The sequence below is a fragment of the Alosa sapidissima genome, chromosome 1 (genome assembly GCF_018492685.1).
Source record: "Alosa sapidissima isolate fAloSap1 chromosome 1, fAloSap1.pri, whole genome shotgun sequence".
Taxonomy (NCBI): Eukaryota; Metazoa; Chordata; class Actinopteri; order Clupeiformes; family Clupeidae; genus Alosa; species Alosa sapidissima.
Genome location: NC_055957.1, coordinates 16,036,419 through 16,062,424, shown reverse-complemented (window position 1 = coordinate 16,062,424; position 26,006 = coordinate 16,036,419). Strand labels below are relative to the sequence as shown.

The 26,006-nt window shown below is 39.8% G+C and overlaps 2 protein-coding genes across 3 annotated transcripts; one reads left to right on the top strand and one right to left on the bottom strand.

Moving 5' to 3' along the window:
• Positions 1-10,357: 10,357 nt before the first annotated feature.
• Positions 10,358-19,333, bottom strand: tmem176 (transmembrane protein 176). 2 transcript variants are annotated; one of them, XM_042104720.1, is made up of 7 exons: positions 19,196-19,333; positions 18,906-19,036; positions 18,493-18,631; positions 18,259-18,302; positions 18,027-18,167; positions 17,752-17,868; positions 10,358-10,720 (listed from the first exon to the last, which is right to left on the bottom strand). In XM_042104720.1, the coding sequence occupies exons 2-7, from the start codon at positions 19,026-19,028 to the stop codon at positions 10,706-10,708; spliced, it is 579 nt and encodes a 192-aa protein (XP_041960654.1). In that variant the 5' UTR covers positions 19,029-19,036; positions 19,196-19,333; the 3' UTR covers positions 10,358-10,705. The 2 variants fall into 2 exon arrangements, with proteins under 2 accessions (XP_041960654.1, XP_041960662.1); XM_042104728.1 differs by having other exon boundaries at positions 18,259-18,315; positions 18,521-18,631.
• A 14-nt stretch (positions 19,334-19,347) lies between these two features.
• On the top strand, positions 19,348-25,975 carry si:dkey-9i23.16 (uncharacterized protein LOC571915 homolog). Its single transcript, XM_042104741.1, has 6 exons — positions 19,348-19,463; positions 19,847-19,962; positions 22,619-22,726; positions 22,928-22,984; positions 25,251-25,421; positions 25,728-25,975. Exons 2-6 carry the CDS (start codon positions 19,888-19,890, stop codon positions 25,839-25,841), a joined length of 525 nt encoding a protein of 174 aa, XP_041960675.1. The 5' UTR covers positions 19,348-19,463; positions 19,847-19,887; the 3' UTR covers positions 25,842-25,975.
• Positions 25,976-26,006: the final 31 nt, after the last annotated feature.

Genomic DNA, 26,006 nt, shown 5'->3' with positions numbered 1-26,006 from the left:
AGGTCTAAACAGGCAGCAAATGGCAATGTTACAGTACTGATGAACACTGGATTCATTTAATGAAGGAACATTTTATTAGGATAATATCAATTCCACTTTAAAGGGACACCAGGCAACATTTTCCCTTTAATACATTAGTAAAGAGGGAATAAAGAGAGTGAGGTTTAATGACTTTGTTGATGTATCGGGTTGTGTATCATTGGCTCTCAGCAGGTGCCTTCATTTCCCAAATAAGTTAATAAAGAGAAAGTAGCAATATTTTTGGACTTAACTTAGTCATATTTCTAATATACCATTGCATTGCTATTTGTATGTTTTAATAGCAGCTATAGTCATTTGCCCTCCAAACAAATCTCTCATATTGCACTGGAAACTCCCATCATGGAAAAAAACGGTCATGTCTTTTAGAAGAGGTAGTTCTGCTCTTTGCCAATTGCTGGCATGCTGTATGTTTTGGTAATTGGGTAGCTGACTACTAAAGCTTCTGTACCTGCATTTACTTATTGCATGCACACCTTATTGTATTTTATACATTTGCTTTAATAACATTGCATTGATGATTGAGAACTTTCAATTGTATTCATGTTGACTTAACAGATCGAAATGAATGTTTAGTTGATGAAAATATTTAGGATAATGCCATTTTTAGACCATTTTGGGAGACAAAAAATATGGCCGCCCACCACACATGTTCTCAGTTGAGGAAAAGAGTTTAATAAAAACAAATTTGAAAAAGTTATGTGGTCAAATATAAGCACAGTATTGGTTGTCTTTACTTATCCCCTTTTAAAAGGGCACTTCATTGGTGTTGCATGATGTACATGGTGTTGTGCATTTTTGTGATTGAGAAACTAAGAGAAACATAGTTACCCTAGGGTAACACTATGCAATAGGATCTGTCAACATTCCCATGAATTGTCAATGGGACAACTTGTAACACGATGTCAATACTAACATTTAATTTTGCCTACCTGCAAGGTCATAACACTGTGGTAAAACAGGTTTTGTTCTTTTCAGAATATGAATATGAAACTAATCTGCACACACACATTTCCAGTTGGCCTCGCATGTCTGAGAAAAAAACAACACAGCATCTGATAACTAGAATATAATTCCAAGGAATTGCCAGTGCATGCAAAGCAAAGCAAAACAAAAAGGTGAAATGTCAATCAAAGACGTGAGAAAGTGGGCAAGAGAAAAGTAAGAGATCCAAATGAATGGAGAGAAACAGAGAAAAGGTTCCTTTTAAGTTGATGCACAGAGCACAGATGCTGCACTACAGGTGCTTGATCATCAATATTCCTAGTTCAATTGAGAGAGACAGAGAAAGACAGTTGATCAGTGAAATATGCAAGGGCTTTTCTTTTTAAAATAGATTGAAAAGTAATTGAAATTGTGAGTAGTGTGACAATGACAGGACAATCATTCCGGAAGAAACACTATTGCTTTTTAAATTAATAGCCTAAATAAATCAATCAACCAATCAAAATCAATAAATGCAAATAACAAATGTTAAACCATTGTTGCCTGTGTTATAACCTACATTACGAATACATAAATAAATATTAACTAGATGAAAATGTTTAAGCCTGTGCTCTGGATTGTGTGGCTACTGCCATTTTAAATTAAATTCTTATTGAAACTCATGAGTTCCCCATGATCAAAGAGGATGCAAATATGCGTGCAAACAAAGAAATTATGTCTGGGGCTTGTTGAGCACAAACAAAAACATATTTAAGGCTCGACTATACACATGTCGCAACTGTACTCAGTCTAAACAAAACTGAATGGAATGGCAGGTTGTGGAGACAGTGTAAACAAGACGGTGGCATGTAACAGCATGTAGAGATAAAGCTTTATAGACTTTTCTATTTTTTATGTTATTTTTTTTGACCTCACGTTTGATGACACATATGGTCTTTGTGTTAATGAGGGGTGTCTTCCCCCTCTTTCCCTTGAGACTGAACGTCTTCCAGCCCTCAATACACGCTGAGTGTTTTCACCAGGGTTTTCCCTCCAATTAGGCTTAAGTGATGGATCTGCAAAGTATTGTGTCAATTAGGCTAAACAATTTATTTTATATATGAAAAAGAAAGAACAATGGGAAAGTAGCACAGGAAATTGTGGTTTGACTGAATGGCAATGGTACAGGAATGATCTGAATAATTATTATAGTTAGGCATAATTATTATAGTGTAGTTAGATGGTATGCACAAGTACTGATTACCAACAGCAACAGTTCAGTGTAGTTTTTGCTCCCATTGTCTTTCAAGAAATTCATGTTCCAAGTTATTTAGGTATTTCAGACGTTTCTTTCTGTATAGATACACACCAGTATGGTTTGATAGAGGTTGTCCCCCAGACTTTCCTCCAGAGTCAGTCATTTTTGGTTCTAAATGTTGTCCATGTGAATTCATAATTTCTCCCTCTGTCATCACCCAAGGCACGGCCTATTTTTTCACTTATTGTTGCGAGATGACACCTCACCTCCTTCATCCCCTCTTCCATTGTAATATTTCTTTTTACATAAAACTAAGCAGTCAATCTTGAAAATGAAAAGTTCATTATTAAAGGTACTTCAGAGCCATAAGAGGGGGGGGGGGGCATGTATATACAGAGCAGTCATCTGACAGCTTTCTGCAAAAGTTGAAGGCCAGATGAAAAACAGAGCCTGGCAGCTATACTGTAGGACCCCTATCACTACAGTAGTTTACCACTACATATAACAAAAACAGACAAAAGTAGTGGCTATGTTCAGTAATGACTTATAGTGGCACTGTATCTTATAACAGAGGAAGGCACACTTCACTCAGATCCAATGTGCATGATTTACATAGTGTAGTTTTTTTACTTATACATGGGAGAGATGTTAAATTCCTCATGCTGTTAGTTGGGGACTTTCTACGGAGGCCAAACCTATATTAACAACAGGGTGAACTACAACTGCCCTAGCCACACTTAACAAATACAACAAGGATGCCTTTGGGACCATCAGTGTTTCATTATGTCCACAACACCTCCAGGAGGCTCAACAGTGCCCTGGATCCTTTGAATGGCTATCCTCTAAAAAGTCCAACAGAACTGGACAGTCCTATATAAAGCTCATAAAATAATGTTATAGTGTTTCACTCAAAACATACATCCCAGCACTTTGGGTTAGTAGATGAGTAGTTAGTAGATGAGTAGCTCTTCACAGTAGGCCTGATAAAAAACTTACTCACTTCGCTCATTTCGTGCCTAACAACACCCCTCAGCTGTGCTATATTCACGATATAGAACGGCCTCTCAGGGCTTATTGCTTAATTATGACACTAGTTCTCTTTGTTAAATAAGTGATACATTTAGATGCTTGTTTCCATCATGAAGATGGTGTTGAGAGTATGAGCTTGGTCCCAACCAGGTTTTCTTCATTCACTTAAAAAGTCATTTGAGCACAGAGCATCAGGAAAGTACGCAGAGAGAGTAAATTAACTGTAAATGAACCAGCACAGAATATCAGACTGTTTCAATGGCAAGGCAGTTCATTTAGGTTGAATTGAAACAGTCTGATATATATTGTATATATATTGTATATAAGCCATTGAAACAGTCTGATATATATACAATATATATCAGACTGTTTCAATGGCAAGGCAGTTCATTTAGGTTGAATTTCAAGAGGAACTGAAGTTGAAAAGAGAACTGAAAGTCTGCTGGGAATTTTTAATGAGAACAATGTCCATGTGGTAATGTCTGATCTGATAAAGCTATCCCACCCATCCTGCGTCAGCAGGTGGAACTTTTGAAAGAAGAAGACAGAGAAAAGACCAAAATAAGCCAATTTCTGTGTGGCTGGAAAATTCAGAGGAAGTTGTGATACCTGTTGGAACCTTTAGTGAACCACATGTAGTATTTCAACTACATTAATATTTACAGTGATTGTAGTTAAATTACTTTTCTTTTTTTCATTCAGTTAGCTGAAATTACAGATAAGATCACATTAAATCCAGATCTGATTACAACAAAAACGTAGCATTCCTCGCAAATTTGACTTGTCAGAAGAATTACATAATTTTCAGGAAACTGGTGGAGTAGTGCATTGTGCATGAAATGCACAGCGTAAGTTCAGACAGACCGCAGTGTCACACTCAGCTTCACAGAGTCTGCCAGTAACTCGGCTGACTGCTCAGCTGATCACTCAGCTGATCATCACTTGCTCAATGATCACGTTGGTGATCATTCAGGGCATCTTTTAAATTGCCTAATCTTGCCGCCTCTCCGCCAGCCTTTTTGTAACCCACCTCCACCCCATCTGCCCCTACATCGGACTAATGTACTTATTCTTTTCTTTTTTTCTTTTAAGCACATTGAGTGACATTATTTGTATGATAATGTGCTATATAAATAAACTTGAACTTGAACTAATCATTGTCATTGATGCTCTGTTCTACCTCTATGGGGGATTTACAGTACCCTCCAGAATTATTGGCACCCCATGCTAAAGTTGACTAAAATCTGGTATAAAAAATAATCTGTTGGTGATTTATTGTAATCTCACAATGAAAACAAATGGCAAAAATCCAACCTTGAAGGGAAGCAAATTTGTTTTGAGAAAAAAGAAAATATCATAAAGAAATAAATATTTTTAACAAAAACAAATTGCTCACAATTATTGGCACCCCTGCTTATAATACCTTCTTAAGCCTCCCTTTTCCAGTAAAACAGCTTGTAATATTCACCTATGACACCCCATAGAGTTGGAGAATACAAAGCAAGAGATTTATGACTATTGGTCTTTGCAAAATCTCCCCAGATCATCCAGATTCTAGGTCCACACTCGTGCATTCTCCTCTTTGACTCACCCCACTGTTTTTCTATGGAGTTTAAATCAGGGGATTGAGATGGCAATGGCCGAAGCTTGATTTTGCGTTCAGTAAACCATATTAACCATCTGGACTCTTTGTTGTGGTTCATTGACCTGATATATGATCCAATCATGACCAACGTTTAGTATCTTGGCAGAGATTGACAGATTTCCTTTAAAAATGTTCAGGTTTTTCATGTTATTTGTGATACCATGCACCTTAATTAGATTTCCAAGGCCTTTGAGAATAAAAACCACAAAAGCCCCACAATAGCACAGCCTCTCCACCATAATTTTCATTAAGTATGGGCTTCTTTTCAGTATAGTCATTCTTCTATGTACGCCAAACACACCTAAAGTGTTCCTAGCCAAAGAGCGCAATTTTCATTTCATCTGACAATAGACCACACTTCCAGACAAAGTCACTGTACCATTCGGTAACCCCTGCCATTTACATTGGTAATTAAATGACTGGACAGGCGTTTACCTAGCATGCCCTCTAAATTTGCTATTAGCAGTGAGGTCACTTTTGAAGATTGTTTGGGGGACTTGATGACCCCAAGATGACACCTTTGTCTGTAACTCTCCAATAGTGGTCCTTATGGAATTTTTTACCTATCTTACCATCCTCCATACTGTACGTGGGGGCGAGATAACCATGGGTCTTTGTCCAAGCATGTTTGTTACATTTCCAGTTGATTAGAACCTTTTAATCATTGTTTTAACTGTAAATATAGGCATTTTCAACAAAGTACCTAGTTTTTTATAGACATTCACTGACTTACAAATGTTAGCAGACTTTCTTTTTATTTAAATTTAGTGTATTCTCTTGTCTATGTTGAAAAATGACAAGAGGATTTAGCATCTGTGTCACATTATTTTCATACCTTAGTGAAAAACAAAGTAATGAACTCTGAAAGTTCACAGACACTCTGATTAACTTAAAGTTAAAATTAGATAGGGAAATGCTTCTGTTAGGTTTTGTATGTACGATTTTCTAGGGGTGCCAATAATTGTGAGCAACGTGTTTTCGTTAAAAATATTTATTTCTTTGAGATTTTTTTTTTCTCAGAATAAATGTTCTTCCCTTCAAGGGTGGATTTTTGCTTGTTGTTTTCATTGTGAGAGTACAATTAATCATCAAAAGATTATTTTTTATGCCTGTTTTTAGTTAACATTACCAAAGGTACCAATACATTCTGGAGGGTACTGTATCTGGCTGCCCTCCCTAGGCTCTCCATGTTTGCACATGAAGAGGCAGAGGGATCCCAGAACAGAACCATACCGCCAAATGTAACTTCATGCAAATTATAATACAAGTATATTTTGTCAGAGTGGTCCTGACTGAACGTCATCATATGGGGGAGATTTGAGCTGACCAAACGATGTTTATGCTTAGAATCTTGCTCATGGTATTAGATTAGCAAATAGATTTTCAGGGTTCTCACTCTAAATCAAATATAAAATTCCCTTACAAAAATCCTGAATTGCCATGACAATATACTGACCAAAGATTTCAGAACAGCCACATAGGGTTCAAGAATCTTTGACTTTTTTTTAAAGCAGTAGATGGATAAATGGGCATTGAATAAACAAAATGGGGTAGTCACAACCACTCAAGCAAGCAGTAAAATGAATAACCACACTAATTCTATGTGGACATTTATTAGTATTAATGTATTTTGGCAATACATTTTAAACTGCTACAACAAAATTCCCTGATACTCCATGACTGTGGCCCAAATATGACACAATTCCCTGACATTCCATGATATTCCAGAAATTATTCCCATGACCCGTGGGAACCTTGGATTTTGTGTTATTAGATAAACTTTGTGCATTATTTAAAATTAAAGCCTATACATTTCAGAGTAATGTTTAGTTGCTTTTTCTTCTTTTTTCCCCTCTTCTGTAGATTTGGGTAGCTTCCAGGGCTAGCTTTAAAGTCCCCAACATTACTCCTACAATTCATGTGACAGTTTCCCTAGTTTCCTGTATTTCTTAAACCAAAGACTCCCACATGTAACACATGTCTCTATTTGTGTTTATAGTCTATGTTATATCTATGTTATATATATATTGCATGATATATCGTATAGTTAGTTATTTTTCTGATTGCTTACAGTTTTTGCCCATTTGGAGACTGCTCCTAGTCCATTGCTGATATTTCTGCTCAACAAATCTTGAATGTAGGATATTTGACATTCAAAAACATACCTTAATGATACACCACAATTTTATAAAGGAATGACATTTAAAAAGCAAAACACTACCGATCAAATGGATAGAAGAATAATTGTTAAAGAATTACAAGATTTTCAAGGAAGCAAACTATACTGTAGGCATTGAATTTTAATGCCCACGTGATGGCGTGCTTTCACTGCACTTCAGGCCTCAGATCTGAAAAGTCCAGAATTCATCAATATTTTAATTGTTTCAATTTCAAATTGTTACACTTTCAAGTAATGGTAGAAAATAAAGGAATGTTTAGGTAGGCTAAATAGCCTACATGAGAGTGATGCTTTACTGTAACTCTGATATCTTACTTAATTATGCAGTGAACCATACTACTTTTCAAAATACATTCACCACACTGAAACATTAAAAAAGTTAAAACAAACCCTAGACCGATCTAAGTAGCGGTTGTGGTGAAAGACATTTAACAAATGCCTAGCACCCCTCTGACTGCTTTCACTCCATTTTAATCTCTGTCCATTCTGACCTAAACATAAACATAGTCAACCCAATAAACTCTGTCGATGATTTGTTACTTCACTAGAGCCATAACATTTCTAAAAAATAGAACAACAATGTTCTCTGCTTTCAGCATTAATAACAATGATGGACATTTTATTGGCCACACAATCTACTGTATGGCTAGGTTTTGGAATTCAATTCAAATAAATTCAAATTTAAAATATAAATTATCAATATCATCAATTATCAATCAAATATAAATTTAAATAGAGCGGGCAGCCAGAGTTTACAAAAACCACCTTACTTTACCTTGGTTCTAATGCATAACGACACACAGCAACTTTTGGAATGATTATTATTTTATTGATTTCCATTACAAATTGTCATAATCACTGACTACCACACTATTATTGGTAGCATGAAAACTTCACTAAAAATACAGTTAAACTTCTGTCTGTTTCAATGATGTTTCTTTGTTTAAATGTTTCTTTGTGTCTGATAAATAACCTAGAAGGACTGAGATATGGTTTTCAAATTTAAAGGGACACCAGGCAAGCCTGATGCTTTTTCTCTACGAAGCTCCCCTTAGCGTCTGTACGTGTCGATACGTGTGCGAGCCCTCGCTCTGTCTGAAGCTCTTTTCCTTTTCTTTGCCTCTTCCGTCAAGGGTTTTCGCTGCTTCTTCGCCAGCTCTGCCATTATTCACATGTTTGCAACAATCGCTAGCGCTTCGTTAGCCTGCCTCTGTGCTGGGGATGCAGGATGTAAACTGATCCTGCTTCTCGCGATGTCTAAGACTTTGTGAGACTGAAGGTCGGCGGGTCGGATACTTGCAAGCGGGATATTCTTCCTACAGGCAGTAGGGGCGGGTAAGAGAGTTTTCATTCGCCCTGTAATGAGTCATTTAACCATATACCGACTTACGAAGATGATTAATTTACACGAAAACGTTGCCTGGTGTCCCTTTAAAGCACTTTAGACCAGTGCCTTTTAAGTGATGTGAGCAGACGTATCCAATTACAATTCCCTCTACGCCCCTCTAGGGGATGGAAGATGAACATTATTGGTAGCTCCAAAGGGTAATCATCCTGTCGCAGAGGTGGGACCAAGTCACTGTTTGGCAAGTCACAAGTAAGTCCCAAGTCTTAGCACTCAAGTCCAAGTCAAGTCCCAAGTAAATACAGAGAAGGGCAAGTCGAGTCCAAGTCCAAGTCTCATCAAAGCCAAGTCGAGTCCAAGTCCAAGTCCCAATCTTTTTCAAGTCCTGAACAAGTCATCAGGTACTCTTCACTTAATAATGGCATTATTAGACTATCGATCATAATTTTAACACTTCCATCTAATCCACAGAATTTTTTTTTATAAATACAGATTAAAATATGTTCAATGTTTCTGTCTTGAAATCTTTTACGATATATGCATGCGCATACAATATACACATGTGCATACCTGAGTAATCTGTACAAAACGGATAGCTACATGACAAATAAAAATATTGTTTTTCCAAATTTTGGAGCCCACTGTAAGGATGAGTAATAATTTGACTGATGGCATTTCACTGCGCTAGGCCACAGATTTGCCTGCAAACAATTTATTAGGCTGTCTGCCAGTGGCGACTCATAAGGGAAGCCAAGGTCAACACTTTTATATTATTTAAAAGATAATAATGACACAGTAATTTTGTTTTAAAGTATTCATTTCTTAAGAAATACTACACATGTGATGCTGTTTATCTCATTTGTAAATGGTGCACTGTCACTTTAAGCCCATTGTGTGCCACTGTCCACACATTCTCATAATGATCTTTTTTACCAGCTCCATTCCTATGGCTAGTCCACAAACTCAAACATTGTTTGTGCCACATGAATAGCACAATATTAACAATGATAAGCATTATATTAAGTTGGCACAAACAGCTTTCATTCCTTTGGAAATAGATGCATGTATGACATGATGCTTGCTTGACATTTTCTGTTTGCAATTAAATGTGAATTATGAGCCTGGTAGCCAGTAGCCACCTAGCTAGCTGAGTGGAATGCGTTTCAATCGGCATATCAATGTGCTTCATGTAAACAAATTATTGAATAGGCCTACTTCAAGACTCACCATTTCCATTAAACAAAGGCAAAGACAACTCTTCATATTCTTGTCCACTTTCCAAATCACAGTGAGTGCAGCCTATGTCATAGTGACCTGGATCTCATAGTTTATAACAGTAGTGAGAACCGGATAAATCCGCAATTTCCCCTAATCTCGTATTTGTTGCCTTCATGATTTCCTTTTATACGTTTCTTATATTTAAAAGAAAATATCAATCATCATCAACAATGACAAGCCAGCTGGAACCTGCCACTCGTTTTCTCTCCCTCTCGTGCGTGCTTAGATGGGGTTCTCAATTAAATGGAGTAGGCTAGCATAAGTTCAAGTTGGATCTTAATGGAGAGGACTCGAAAAGTATCATCTTTATGTAACATGCTGTTGGTGCATTTTGACATTGTAAACGTTCTCTAACAAGAGTGCAAATCAGTTTGCAGTAAAGCTACTAGTTATTAGCTAAATGTTGGTCGTTTCTCTGTCTCTTGGTGCCCTACACACAGTGCGTAACGCATGTGGGGGTAGCGGCAGCACTGAACTGTGCTCTGGACTGGCCGCTTGTCTCCGCTATTTTTTTTTTTTTTTAGTCGCGGAGGGAAAGCATCTCTGGGGTGACTGGTCCACGATCAGGAAATTTAGTTTTTGACTCGAGACATGTCAAGTCGTCACAACTCAAAGAGGCAAAGTCCGAGTCAAGTCTCGAGTGAATAGTATTCAAGTCCAAGTCGAGTCGCAAGTCATGCCAAATTTTATCAAGTCAAGTCTGAAGTCATTAAAATCATGACTCGAGTCTGACTCGAGTCCAAGTCATGTGACTCGAGTCCACATGTCTGTCCTGTCGCATTAAGTCTGCCACATGATATACAAAAGGCTGCTTATTAGGCAACAGCTACAAACAACAGCAAGAAATATGAGTTTCCAATGAAAGCAAAGATACCAGTAAACAGTAACATAACAGTAAAAAAAGTAACTTTAGAGTTATACAAAATGTTGTAAAATGTATACACATATAGAACATAATGAGGACCACTAGATGTCTTGATGTGACCACTTTAGTCGTTCTGTGACACCTTAGCTGCTGATTCTCTGAAATAAGAAAGACAAATACAGTAGAATCCCTGCTGTTTCAAAGAGCTGTATGTATTCTTCTGTCTCAAAATACAGTGCTCAATCAGCCGGTAAGAAATCATGCTGTCTACTATTGGCTGTCCTGAAACTTAATCAATATACTGTATGGTAATGTATTGATTCACTGAATAAAATTTAAACATGCACAAGAAGAGTTCTATTTCATACTTCCAGACCGCCAGAGGCGGAAACAGAGTGGAAATATCATGCGCTCGCGCATTGGCTACGAGAACTTATTGATTGGTTGTCATCTTGTGACCTCATGACGCCCTAATATATATCTATTGATACGTCATGATCTTTCTCTTTTTCATTCTCGTCTGGCAGAGAACTTTTCTCCAGAGACTGGTGCAGCTTAATTATTGGGCTTAGCAATGTGCTTCCCCACCTAGCTGTCTGCGTTTGGATTTACCGTCAGCCCAACGAGTACATATTGGTTTCTAGGGTTCCCTCGTTTGGTGCCTACGATAGCCTGAGAAAGCGTTGTTGGAATTAGGATTTCCACACCAGGTAAGTTAGCTACAAGGCTACATCTTGTAAACATTCCCATCGCTGGCGAGTACCTATTGGTTTCCAGGGTCCCCCCGCCTAGTTTTATCAATCTCTACTCCAAACGAGTACCTTTGGCTTCCAGGGTTCCCTCGTTCGGCGACGCTAGCATTCCCGCCTCTCGAATTGCGTTTGCTTACTGTTACCAGCAAGCTATTGAATCGTCTCACTTAGCGTTGCGTAACGACCTAGCTTAGCTGTGACGGCTTTGTGTTGTTTCTCCACGCTTCTGGAGCTTGTGTGTTATGGAGCATCCTGCTTTCTGCTCACAATGCCTGGTTGGGATGGACATGCTAGACGGACATGACCGCTGTCCATTGTGTCTGGGAAAGGAACACCTGAGAGAGTCGCTATCTAATCCCTGCCCGGAGTGTAGCATTATGCCACTTGAACTTCGTCAACAACGCCTGACCAGCGTGTGCCCGAATGCACCAGAGGTTTTGTCTGCTACCGGTTATGTGCATGGCACTAAATGTAAACATTGTGACAGCGAAGAGCAACCTAAATCAAAGCGCAAATCTTCATCCACCACGCTGGCTAAGCGTATGGATGAGCTCACCAAAACAGTGCAAAGATTACAAGCGCTTTACAAGCGCCATTTCAGCAGTTAAAGGAGAATTCCGGTGTGATATTGACCTAAAGTGTATCGAAACATGATACCGAGTGTGAACGTATGTCTCATAGCCCATCTCGGCTTGTCCCCTGCACTCCAAAATCTGGCGCTAGTTAGCCGATGCTACCAACATCTTTTTCAATAGTGGTGCTTCGGCATCGGGCTAGCCATGCAAATAAATCACTGTTTTACACCCATTTACGAGGCTCAATGTATCTCCACACTTCATTGGTAGACTTCCGAGGGCCCTGACATTTAAAACGAGACATTGAGAACTTTGAAAAAGCACTGATAGTTTACTTACAAGACGATTTATACAGACAGTATCTTCACGAAGTTTAGCGTTTGCAGCCATCTTGAATTTAGTCACGATAAGTCGAGCAACGAGTAAGAATGAACAGCTATGATAAGGGATCAGATTCCAAAAATAATTCAGTGGAAATGCATGGATTCCAGTTGCTGCTACTGGAAGAAACTGGAATCCATGCATTTCCACTGAATTATTTTTGGAATCTGATCCCTTATCATACCTGTTCATTCTTACTCGTTGCTCGACTTATCGTGACTAAATTCAAGATGGCTGCAAACGTTAAACTTCGTGAAGATACTGTCTGTATAAATCGTCTTGTAAGTAAACTACCAGTGCTTTTTCAAAGTTCTCAATGTCTCGTTTTAAATGTCAGGGCCCTAGGAAGTCTACCAATGAAGTGTGGAGATACATTGAGCCCCGTAAATGGGTGTAAAACAGTGATTTATTTGCATGGCTAGCCCGATGCCGAAGCACCACTACTGAAAAAGTTGTTGGTAGCATCGGCTAACTAGCGCCAGATTTTGGAGTGCAGGGGACAAGTCGAGATGGGCTATGAGACATACGTTCACACTCGGTATCATGTTTCAATACACTTTAGGTCAATATCACACCGGAATTATCCTTTAATGATGGCCATGCTGATGGAGTGGACTGTGCAGCACAGCTAAATGCTCACACTCATTCACATTCTCTGATGGCAGATACAGAAGAGAGTGATGTTGTGTCGGTGGCAGCCACAGATTCCCTCTTTAGTGAAGCTCTTGGCCAGCCTCCTGTCAATGTACCACTTTCTCAGCCTTCCCCATTGCCTTCAGTTAGTGGCAGTGAGACTGGAACAGGGAGTGAGGTGTCATTCGTAGCTCTGTCACTGCGTGACAATATTAAAAGAGCACTTGCAAAGTTGAAGCTGGATTTGCCAGTGGCGTCGACGGGCCCCCAACCTACTGTGCCGCTCTGTGCCCGGGACAAAAAATGTGCATCTACCACACAGCAAGGATTTCACCAATGTTGTATCAGCAGCTTTCCAGTCAGCTCTGTCATTTCGGCCAGATCGTGTTGGTCGTATGCTACTGGACATGACTGCACCGGACGCTGTTGGTCTTGGCTCGATGCCACCTTCAGAGCCCTGTGTGGCGTCTCTCATCGTTTCACCCGATGAAGCCTTGCGCCAGGATGTGCGTTGCCCCAATAAGGAGTGCAGGCGTACTCTGATGATGCCCTGGTCAAAATTTACAACACTGTGGCCAGACTGGGTCATGTCGGCAACTCTATGGGTCCTCTCTTGCTTTACATTCCACCTTAGACTCTACTAGTCATGATGATTCTGTATCTGGCTTGATTGATGCTTCGCTACAAGCACTCGGCGCTGTAGCTAGTGATTGCGGTAGAGCCCTGGGCCTTCTTGTTCATGCAAGACGGCAGGTGTGGCTAGCACAGTCGCCTCTGCCGGAGGTTTGCCGTAACAACCTGCGCCAAATGCCACTGATACCGGGCCACCTGTTCGGGCCAGCCGCACAGGAGGCATTGGAGAGAAGAGTGCGCATTGCTGAATCTCGCTCACATCACGTTGATCGACACAGTCTTTAAGGATTCACAGGCGGTCGTACGCCCGCCCCGTCATGTCCCTGTATCTCAGCGCATGATGGCCGTAGGTGAACCATAGGTGACATATCAACATCCTAGAGTTGCAAGCAGTCTTCCTGACGCTCAAGCATTTCGAGAGTGTTCTGATGGGAAAACATGTGTTGGTCTGGACGGACAACACCTCGGTGGTGTTTCACATAAATCATCAGGGCGGTACGAGGTCCCTTCCATCTCTTCATCTGACACAGGTACTCCTGACTTGGGCAGAGATAAGCTTCCTCTCCCTACGAACAACGCACATTCTCGGTCACCTCAATGTTGCGGCGGATACCCTGTCTCGGGGGGGGGGTGGGGGGGGTTGTGCAGAGAATTTGGAACACTTACGGCACAGCAGTAGTGGATTTAGATAGATAGATAGATAGATAGATACTTTATTGATCCCCAGGGGAAATTCAAGGTCTCAGCAGCATACATACAACACAAACACATTCTTTAACAGCAGAAAGAGTAATTAAAGTATATAATATAAAAACACAACTAAGCAGTAAGGACAGTAGAAGATAAAGAATATGCTAAATATACTAAAATACAAATTATACTAACACTTACTACAATATATAACAATATACTAAAATACAAATTACAAAAATACAAATTATACTAACTAACACTTAATCTAAATCAATTCTAAAAACAGTATCCACATAGTGGTGATTAATAAATCAGAGGCGCTTGCAATGACTGAGGCAGGGACTGAGCCTGTGATTCTCTGTGCATAGTAAGGTATGGTAAGGTGCTCTAAGGTGCTCTGTGTGAATGAGTGTCATGGTGGTAGTGCAATGGTGATAGTGGTCATGGTGATAGTGCAAATGAGTAAGTCAACAGTGCAACAATGCAGAAATAAAGTAAAGTAAAGTCTATATATCTATATATTTAACTATTTAAGAAAATGTATAAGTGTGGCCACAGTTCGGCTGTGGCATGGAGGGGGGGGGGGGGGGGGGTTATGCATGGGTGCTAATGTGCTAATATAGCACGCAAACAGTGAGGCATAAAGACAGTGGTACAAGTGGCTAGTGGACAGACAGTACCAAACATGGAGGGGGTGAAGAGGCAGACAGACTATGCAGAGAAGTCTATCTCTCCTCTTCCCTTAAGTGAGGCATTGAACAGTGCCTGGGGACAAATTACTTTCTCAGTCTGTCAGTTGTGCAAGGTAGTGAGCGAGGATTTATCTGCCTCGAGGGAAGCAACACATTGTCTTCTGTGGTACGCAGAACAGATGGAGACGGAGTCTCTGGGCAGAGATGCTCTGGCTCACGAGTGGCCGAGGCTGTAGGCCTTTCCACCAATAGCATTGATATGGGCAGTGCTCAGTCGTGTGCGGGAAATGGATCACAGGGTACTTTTGATAGCCCCCAGGTGGCCAAGCATGCCATGGTTTCATTTGCTGCTGACACTTACAATGGGTCCACCCAGTCCGCTGCCCCTGAGGAAGGACTTGCTGTCCCAAATGGGAGGTTCGCTGTGGCACCCCTGCCCGGAGAGTCTGAAACTTTGGGTCTGGCCACTAGGGGGAACCAAAGTCTCGTGGACTGTTCGGAAGGGGTCAAACACACTGTTCTGAATGCCCGTGCTCAGTCCACTAGAGCACTGCATGCAAACAGATGGAAGCTTTTTGTTGCTTGGTGTGCTACTCATACGCTAAACCCTTCTGAATGTCCTGTCACGGCAATACTTGAGTTTCTACAAAAGATGAAGGACGCTCTCCAGCTACTTTGAAAGTATATGTTGCTGCGTTGGCGGCCTATAGGGCACCTATAGAAGGCATTTCCTTAGGCACTCACAAGTTAGTAGTGGCTTTCCTTAAAGGTGCACAGCGGTTGCACCCACGCACACATGTTGATTTTGCTTCTTGGGGTTTAGACACCGTTCTTGATGGCCTGTGTTCACCACCGTTTGAACCATTGGAGCATGCGGATATTTAATGGCTCTCCATCAAAACAGCATTCTTGTTGGCAATCACATCTGCCAAGAGAGTTAGTGAACTTCATGCCCTCTCTGTGAGTGCTCAGTGTATGCGATGGGGTCCTAATCACAGCCAGGTTACTCTGTGGCCTAACCCTGCTTTTTTACCCAAGGTGCTGTCCCCACAATTTGCTAATCAGCCGCTGACCTTGGCTGCATTTAATTCTGTTGACGATTCACGTTTAGCACTGTGTCCAGTGCGTGCTTTCCAGCAGTATGTCTCTGTGACTGTGGAGTGTGACAGACCAACTGTTCGTCCATTTTGGGGCCTGCCAGAAAGGAACTGCCCTGTCAAAACAGAGACTGGCACATTGGGTTTCAGAGGCCATCAGCACTGCTTATCGTTCTGCTGATAGACCAGCGCCTGCTTCTGTGAGGAGTCACTCAACGTGTGCTATTGGGCTGCATTGAGGGGGATAACTCTTTCCGATATATGTTCTGCGGCTACTTGGTCATCGCCATGTATGTTTTCTAGGTTTTACAGGTTGAATGTGGTGTCACTTCCACCAGTCTCTGCAGCCGTGTTACCCAGTGATGTCTAGGTGTGGTTTGCATAAACCTGTGTGTTACTAAATAAAGGTGTTGAATTCAGCTGGACTGACTGAGGTGTTTTATTCCTCGTGACTTGGTGGTATAAGTCTTCCACTCTGTTTCCGCCTCTGGCAGTCTGGAAGTATGAAATATAACTCTGGTTACGAATGTAACCGTGGTTCTATGAATAGTGGAAGACCGCCAGAGTTCTTGGTCAGAGTTCTTGCAAGAATGACCATTGAGAAAGATCATGAAGTATCAATATATATATATATTAGGGCGTCATGAGGTCACGAGATGACAACCAATCAATAAGTTCTCGTAGCCAATGCGCGAGCGCATGACATTTCCACTCTGTTTCCGCCTCTGGCGGTCTTCCACTTTTCATAGAACCACGGTTACATTCGTAACCACCGGTTACATTCACCCAGCTCAGAGCAACATCTAATGTATCAGTCCCTGATTCTTCTTCCCATTCTGTTTAGATGCTATCCATTAATATATTGTTGATTGCAGTGTTTCCCATACATTGACTTATTTGTGGCGGCCCAGCACAATATCAACATTGACCACCACACCAACAAAAACTAATTATTAAGTTATGTGCAAGCATATAGGAAGCAGTATCCCTACGCTAACGTTAGAATACTGTTGGGGTGTTGGGGTGTTAGCACACTATAATGTTACAGCTACTTGTCAATATATACTTCTTGTGCAAGGCAAGTATAACTATAGGCGTGTGATTTCTGTGTAATTTCTGAGATTGTGTTTCAACCTCAGTTAGAATTTTTTATCAAAAAGGATCAGCTTGCTTTGGTAAAGACAACAAAAGAAAACTTGCTCACTAATGCTGTATTGATAAATTATAATTTTATATTTCAATATATAAAGTAATTTTAATATATAAAGTATTCCCATTTTCTTTTCATTTGTATTTTCTGGAGAGAATTTGGAATTCTGTACAATTTGGGGAAAATATCTAACTGTGATTTTTCTAACATATATTGTGATTTGGTTTGCAATATCATTTTTGAAAGTCAAGCTTCAGTTCGATATTCCAAATTTTGCCACTTCTGATTGGTAAGCATGCGTAGTGCATGAGAAGCATAACACTCTTGTTAGGAGCTTCACTGTCTGTCACACAAGGAGAATGACATTACAGTAATGTGACAGGATTAACCATTGGGACAGAGTTGCAAACTGCACGATTAATTGCAGCCTTTGTGATTAGCAAAATGTGTTAGTTCAAATTGCATCAGTTCAAATTACCCCTTGTATGTCCCATATCACCAATGGTGTATAGGTTGCCTATATAGTTGTATAAAGTATTTTCTCGGAATCAAGCAGAAACACTTGGCATCGAAGGACCCTTACCTCATAAATGTCAAGGTGCTTCCTTGCTTTGTATAAAGTAACTGTCAGGATGATAGAGATGATGGTTTGGATCATGGTGTAGAATGCCAGGGATGTCTTTACACCGGTACTTAACAACTGAGAATTTGCGTGTGAGAGACAGAAACATATGTACACAGAGGAAAGGAGAAAGAGAGACAGAGTTCATAAGACTATAGAGACCCTCAGTAGCATTATTTCAGTACTTTAGTAACAACAATGCACAAACCATAATTCTGGCACAACAACTCACTCACCATAGCATAATGTTTGTGTGAACACTCTTCACGAGAAGCACAATATTCTGCTGGGTGCTTGGTGATGTCAGTGAAGTAGATGATTAGGGCAGTGGCAGATGTTAGCACGGCTGCTGCTGACATGGCAACACAGGAGAAGAGCTGGAGAGGAGAGAGAGATACAATTTAAGAAAGTTGCCTGTGGGGTTGAAAAAATAGAAATAATCTGATGTGCAAGAGGAGTTGAACTCACATATTTCCTGTTGATGTATTTTTCTAGCGTTATGGCAAGACACCCTGCAATGACAAACTATTGAACATGTGAGAAGTGTGAAGCACATACATTTTGTACTGAAGGCCTACACCGGGCCAGCCTGATTATGGTTAAACCATAGCTATGTTATCATTGACTAACTTAAAAACACTTAACTGGATACTTGTGGACAGTTTTTTACACTTAACATAATAACAATAATATTTTAGTTACCAGGATATTTAGATAATAAGAATATTACCACAAGGCCACTCCACAAAGGCACTCCAAAAGTTAAAATCTCAGTGTAATCAGTAAACAGGAGTGGGATGGAGTTCATCATGACGAGTAGTCCCAGCATCAACTGGGAGACCTGACAAGAAAGAACAGGTGAGTTATCTGAGCTTATTGTGGTGCCATACACACATGTCATAGGCCCAAATTGTAATATATGAAGTATGACATGTTTAATATTCATGTTGAACCATCTGCAGGAAATCACATGTACATATACACCATGCATGCATGCATAATGACTGTAAACGTACATGATTTTAATCTTTATCACGTGTACCAATTGAAAACAAAAACAAAACGTATCAAACTGAGTTGAACAAACAAGGTTGTAATATCGTGACATGACTTACCCCTAAAGCTTTGGATTGACTTTTCTCGAAATTTTGCAACAGAGCTTGTTTATCTGCTAGTTTATCAGCAACAACGTCCTCACCCACAGTGACAGACAAATCTCTGGATATTGATACTGCCATTTTCAAGTCTAAATAGGACATTTAAAATGGTTAAGTAATGTTGTAAATTATACACATGTGTACGCCCATAGGCTAGGCTACGTGATTAGAAAAGGCTGAATAGGACATCCACTTTAAATATTAAATATTGTTGACTAATGCGCCTCAGCTGTGAAAAGGCAGCTTACCTGGGGTTTGATGAAAGTTCGACTTTTAACGCGGTCACAGTTGTAAGCTAATTTTATTCGTGGGTACAAGGCACAGAAATAAGTTGCGTAATATTCAAATGGTTTACCGAAAATCTTTTTTGTGTCGACCACTTTCACCCCGCCCTTGTTGACGAGGGGTCTCAAACGCCCCAGTTGCGCATTCACCGTATAGCCTACGATTACGCTTGGGAAGAAAACCAGAATTCGATATAGGCCTAGCCTACAGTCATCAACTGTGGCAGTCACGGTAAGAACTCGAATTATTTGTTAGCATCGCCTAGTTAAGCGGTCGTGCGAGTTGGGATGCGCTTTCAGGGATGCACTCACTTAAAATTGCATTCGGCAGAACTACCTTAAAAACAGACAGCTTTGCTATTTCTTTCCAAGAGATTTAACATTTTAAATGGCACTTAACTTGGTAACCAACATAAAGATTTTTAATCTAGGCTATTTATCAAGGCTAGTTTCGTGAAAACCAACATTGAGTCTGCGTTTTCGGTCTAGGAGGAGTTTCTCTTCTCCATCTGTGCCACATTCCATTTGCATCCTGTTTCGCAATGTCTACACTAGGGACAGCATATGGTTCTGATCAACTCTCACTCCTTTTTTGTCTTCTCTTATTTGGCACAGACAATTACAGATTGTGTTGCCTATGAGGTTAATCTCCCACTATGATGCCATCAACGCAAGAGGGGAGTTCACAGTTGTACCGCATCTTTCGCCAGTATGACCCAGAGGCTGCTGCAGTAAGTGCAAATACACTGGACATGTCTTCAATATTATGTAGGTTTAAATAATAATAAAAAAGGTGTATGCTCAACCCACACCTGTAAGGCCAATGCTTGAAAATATGACCTATACTGTAAAAATCGCATGCTGCCTCTCTATCTTTTAGGCTTCCATTGGGATGAGACAAAGGAAAATCCTCTTTGAAGTAATCTTGTTATGCCATTGCAATTATCACTTCAATGTTTGCTTGGCATATCAATGGTGTATCAAGATAGTCAACTAAGTTGTTTTAAAGTATTTCATGCATTTATGTGGGGTTAGCCTACTGTATTTGGTGAAACTTTGACCCAGGAACCTTTCTCTTTCAAACATATATTTTCACAAGAAATAAATCAGTTGAAGAGTTCAGATGCAAAACCCAAAAACCAAAAATGCCACCTCTGTCAAAAATAAGATAACAATGGTGAGTGAAAGCTCTTCACACATAGTAGGCCTATGCTAATCAAATAATTTTGCTTCAAAACTCACTAAATGCCACTTTCTTCCTGGTCTGAAATATTGATTTTTATGTAAAAATGTATAGGAGCCTGATTAAAAAAATGTTAATTTAAAAGAAAAGTGCTCAGACGGATTTAGAGGGTTTTGCATTCAGTTCTTATTTAGATCTCATCTGTTGGGACACCTATATGGCACAATTATTGTCACCCCCAAATAACAGAATGTAACATTTTCATTTCATTTCATTTAATTTCTACTCCTCTTTAAAGTGATGGTTCGGAGTAATTTCACCCTAGGGTCCTTTGCACCATGACCTCGAGCCAAACACCCTCCCAGAACCTGTTTTCCCTTGGTCGAACCCTGGTCGAGTAGCGCTGTCAGAAATGAATGAGTTTCTGCAGTCGTAATGGTACCAACTTTTGTCTCGTAAATTACCCCACTAATAATGCCCTGAATGGTACGAAACTTCTACAGTAGTACAACTATGTTTACTCATAAAACGAGGCATTGAAAAGTTTGTAAATACACCAGGAGTTTATTTAAATAACATTTGCCTGATGGAGAGGCCCACGAGAGGGAGAGAGAGCGGCAGGTTCCAGCTGGCTTGCCATTGTTGATAATTGATATCTCCTTCTTATAAGAAACTTTTAAAAGGAAATCATGAAGGCAACAGTAGTTCCCACTACTGACTATTTATAAATTGTGAGAGGCCAATTTTCAAAACCCTTGAGCCAAAAAGTTTGCCCACCCCTGCACTAGAGTAACCCGGCCGTCATTCATAAAAACATTAAAAAGGAGACTTCCCTGGGGCGCGATGGACAGGGGGTCGAGCTGTCAGATGTCCAGGCAGTGGCCAGCGGCTGTAAAGTTCCAGTGAGTTCCTGATCCCAAAAACTCAGTATTCCAAAATACGCCCGCCAGTTGCAGCGTCAGTCTAGATTTTATATAGGGCCTATGCTAAATTTCCCCCCACTACAGTTTCTTCACTGGCAGCAATCCTAATGACCGCGACCAGCATAATTCACACCCCGTATGACCAATGCTCTCTCCCTCAATCAGTCCCAGTTCCTCTCCCCACACGTTGCTCACCTGCATGCCTATATTGTGTCCTGCACAGGTGAGTCCAGTTAGGACAATTGGGCATTAGGTACCGTTCCCCATTATCTCCCCTCATTGCCCCATCAGCTCACCACATTATATTTATATTATATGGTTGAAAATAATAGCCAACAGACATTGTCTATGTAGGCATATTAATTTTGTAGAATCTTTTAGAATAAGTGAAGATACGTTCGAGCGCACTGCTGTCCGCCTGCATCTATTTTCCAGTAAGAATTTAAGCTACTGTATGAATGGAAGAGAGTGGACTAGATCAAATAGTTTGAGGGAGAAATTACACAACTAGGCCTACGTGATTTAAGTTTGGGTGCTGAGCCATATTCCGTTTTTCACCAAGCGATAATCCAGCCATATATGCCATGTATTTGGAACTTGTAAAAAGGGCAGTCGCTGCACATTAATTTATTAGATATACCAGCCAAATGGTGTATCTTACTGTATATTGCAAACATGATAATATAGGCTACTAATAAAGCGGGAGTACCAGCAAGCAGTGGCCTACATGACCTATTATTCTAATACTTTCATGAACTTGAACTGTCAGTTTGGTTAGGCCTATTTGATTAACGATCGTCACGCATGAAGTTGAGATTAGAGATTAATTTGACTAATGACGTGACACCTCTCTGAACTCCAAATATCAATTCAACACATTATTTTAAGGATACAATGATATTGTTTTGGACACCCTGCATGACGTGTAAATGATCGCCTAGGTATTTTGGCAAAAATTATTGGGGTAGGTGTTTTTCAGGCTATGTTTTCGATTGTAACCCAATGGGCTATATTTTGGCAATGTAAAACACATGGTCACTGGCGAATATCTTAAACAAATTTCGGGGTTTGTCCAGTCCACATTGCAGGTGGTTTTGTTATCAAACGTTATCAAACGTCGGACGTCTGGCACAACATCTATTTTTCACATAGATCTCTGTTTCTCAAGGTCACGAGTACTGTCAATATGACCCCCCCCCCCCCCCACACACACACACACACACATTCAATGATAAATGCAGAAAGTAACCAATGTGTGATCCTTTATCATTATTTCTCCAGGTGGTGTCAGTCGTTCTTGGGCTACTTCAGGTTCTTCTGGCAGCACCAATTTACTTCATGATATTCAAGCCTTTCCTCTATGTGGTCCCTTTGATAATTGGAATATTGGTATGTCATCATTTTTTTAACTAACTGGAGGGAAAATATATACCGCATCGAAGGCACAAGGGAATAATTATTGTATTATTATAACTGTTATGCTTTTAGGCTTGATCTTGATCTTTTTATCTGATATAACGTGAATTCTTGCAACCCTGCTGCTGTGTTCTGATTGATTTCTTTTGCATCTAATATATTTACTGTCTTAAGTTTGTAACAGGAGGATCATTTGCTTTTGCTTGCTCTAAATATCCTGACAGACGATTGGTAAGTTTATATGATACAAAGTTTTACTAGTGGCTCCCCTATATTATTTCATTAGCAGTGCACAGTGGCACCATTGTTGAAATTTCATGGTTTATTATGATGAACTGATATTTCATACATTTGATTGCATAGGTAAAAATCATATAGATTAATGCTATAAGCCTTATCAGCCAAATAGCCAAATAGCTATACATGTGAGTAGTGTACAGTAAAAGACTAATGGCGTATAGTGGGAGTAGAAAAGGGTAGGAATGTTAAGTCTGAATGGTTGTCATGCATATTCTGGTGTCCCAACACAAAGTTATCATCTATATGTAAATGTAAAATGTGAATGTAAATCAGGTTTCTAGGCCAAGTATACTTGGGTATACAAGGAATTTGGTCACTGCATTTATCCCATCCGTGAATTAGTGAACACACAGAGCAAACAGCCGGAGCAGTGAGCTACCTTGCTACAGCTGTGCTCGGGGAGCAGTGAGGGGTTAGGTGCCTTGCTCAAGGGCACTTCAGCCGTTCCCACTATAGCAGTTATCATAAAGTCCAAAGCCTAAAAAGTCAATCTCAGATAAAGGGATTTTGGCGATCAGAAACGGATAGTCAGAGGCGCATAGTTTATAGATATTGTGTTGTAAACTGACATAATTGGGCGGCTCAGTTTGGCTAGATGCAAAAACTGTTGACTTTCCATTGTATTTTAAAGTCACATCACAACATTAAAACATAACCTTAAATAGCGGATTAGGCCTTGCACTGTACTTTTCTTTTCAACTGAATATGAAACAAAAAACTCAAGTACCTAAATATTTATCAAATGTGTATGTAAGTGTTAGTCTAACCATTACTTAACTGTTAAAAAATGGTGAAAAAAAGTATGGCCTCAAATGCATTCTTTTATTCACACAACATTTACTGTCATAGAATGTGAGCAAAACATCACATTCTATGACAGTAAACACAAAATACACAAAACATCTATTTTTTAAGGAAAATACTACAAAATTGTCTTCTTGCCTCCTTTTAAACGTAAAAAATAGTTAAGACAAATTGATTAACTACCAAAACAGTTGTCGATTAATGTAATAGTTGACAACTAATCGATTCATTGATTCATTGTTGCAGTACACATATATTATAAGTCATTATTATGTTGTGCTTGTTACAGACAAGACATAGTATTGAAGTATTGAATGCGCAAACTACATTCATCTTCCATTGAGGCTATTCACGTGAAATTTTCATCAACCATTAGTATTACAGTAACTCAATTGGTAATCCACACATTAAAGTCCATAAGTAGAGTTATGTAATAAAGTGGAATGGGAAAAAGTATTGAACAGGCTAAGAAAAAGCAGTACACCAAGGCAAGGAACGAACTGGAATCTGAGAGTAATTCCTTTCTGTGCAAATGAATATAAGCTGGGGTAACTTTATTTATGGACTTTAAAGGGGCACCAGGCGTGTTAATTAATCATCTTCGTAAGTCGGTATATGGTTAAATGACTCATTACGGGGCGAATGAAAGCTCTCTCGCCTACTGCCTGTAGGAAGAATATCCCACTTGCAAGTTCGGTGTATCCTACCCGCCGACCGAAGCAGGATCAGTTTACAGCACAGAGGCAGGCTAACGAAACGATTATTGCAAACGTGTGTATAATGGCAGAGCCAGCGAAAAAGCAGCGAAAACCCTTGACGGAAGACGCAAAGAAAAGGAAAAGAGCTTCAGACCAAGCAAGGGGGAGTTTCGTAGAGAAAATGCATCAGGCTTGCCTGGTGTCCCTTTAAAGGTGCTCTAAGCCATGTTGGGTAACGTCACTTCTGTTGACGTTCAAACAAAACAGAGAGCTAGCTCACCCCTCCCTCCCGTGCAATTGAAACTCTCCTAAACGCGCATCTCGTCAGTGAATGGCTGGAAAAGTTTTTTATGTTTCATGGTCCAGGCTGCACCAAGCTGTTTTTGTTGCCGTTTTTGGAGCCTGGGCTGTCTACAGAGACCTTGTTTTTTTACAGTGTATTCAGGGGACAGGCTGCTACCGGACTGTGAGGAGATGTTTGCTGTATGTGATAAAAAAATATTTTAGCTTAGAAACCATGTGACATCACTTAGAGCACCTTTAATGCTTAGATTTTTTATATGTGTGGATTACCTGTGAATACTAATGTCTGGTGAAAATTTCATGCCTCACTTTTTCAGTTACTATGTATTGAAGTAACGTATTGAAACTATTTGTATACTGCTGTAATACCACTGTACTGCTCTCTACTGTAGCTAAAAAGATGTGCCTACAGTAACATGGCTTGTCTACTGGGCGCCCTGGTTGCTGTCTGTGTCTACATTGTGGTCCTTTGCAGTGAACTGCCTCAGTTGTGTTTAAATGTTGATGAACATGATGGCAAGTGGGGACTAGAAAGAACTATATGTGAAGAACAACTTCCAAGAGTGAGTGACTTCAATTTTTCCTTGTTAAAAGATCACAGTAATAATGTTAATGTAATTTTGGTTGATGATGGGATCTGTTTAATACTATTTCGCCTGTTGTATGTTGGTGTTGATTTTACATGAATTTACAACAATTTTTTAACATGAGAAACATGTTGCAATGTGCAACAACATTTTGCATTAACTCATTAAAGCCTCAATAGTTCATTGATTGTAGACATGTTTACCCTGCAAAACTGTTAGAATGTCATCTTTTTCATTTATTTCTCTATCTGAACTTCCCCTTTATCTGTTTTTCCTTTATAGCTGCACCGATTATTCCATGGAATTCTTGGCTCACTCTTGGTATACAACATTGCAGCCATGATTCTTCACTCACTTCTGTCATATTCTGCAGTAAAAGGTCTAAAAATAGACTGAAAATGGACTGCCTGAAAATCTCTCTCACTCTCTCTGTCCCTCACACACACACACACTTACTCACTCACTCACACTTCAACTGAATATGTTGTAGTGTCATTGTATTCTTAATAAAGGTAAATGTGTGGACCTGCCTTTGCAGTATATGCCATTTTCTTTTTGTAG

What these genes read in the sequence shown, in the direction of transcription:
- tmem176 (XM_042104720.1), bottom strand. Translation starts at nt 19,028, where the DNA reads ATGGCAGTATCAATATCCAGAGATTTGTCTGTCACTGTGGGTGAGGAC. An exon ending in GTCAATCCAAAGCTTTAGGG is followed by an intron (nt 18,632 to 18,905) that starts GTAAGTCATGTC and finishes CTTTCTTGTCAG; the next exon opens with GTCTCCCAGTTGATGCTGGG. An exon ending in CACACAAACATTATGCTATG is followed by an intron (nt 17,869 to 18,026) that starts GTGAGTGAGTTG and finishes GCAAATTCTCAG; the next exon opens with TTGTTAAGTACCGGTGTAAA.
- si:dkey-9i23.16 (XM_042104741.1), top strand. Translation starts at nt 19,888, where the DNA reads ATGATGCCATCAACGCAAGAGGGGAGTTCACAGTTGTACCGCATCTTT. An exon ending in ATGACCCAGAGGCTGCTGCA is followed by an intron (nt 19,963 to 22,618) that starts GTAAGTGCAAAT and finishes TTATTTCTCCAG; the next exon opens with GTGGTGTCAGTCGTTCTTGG. An exon ending in AATATCCTGACAGACGATTG is followed by an intron (nt 22,985 to 25,250) that starts GTAAGTTTATAT and finishes TCTCTACTGTAG; the next exon opens with CTAAAAAGATGTGCCTACAG.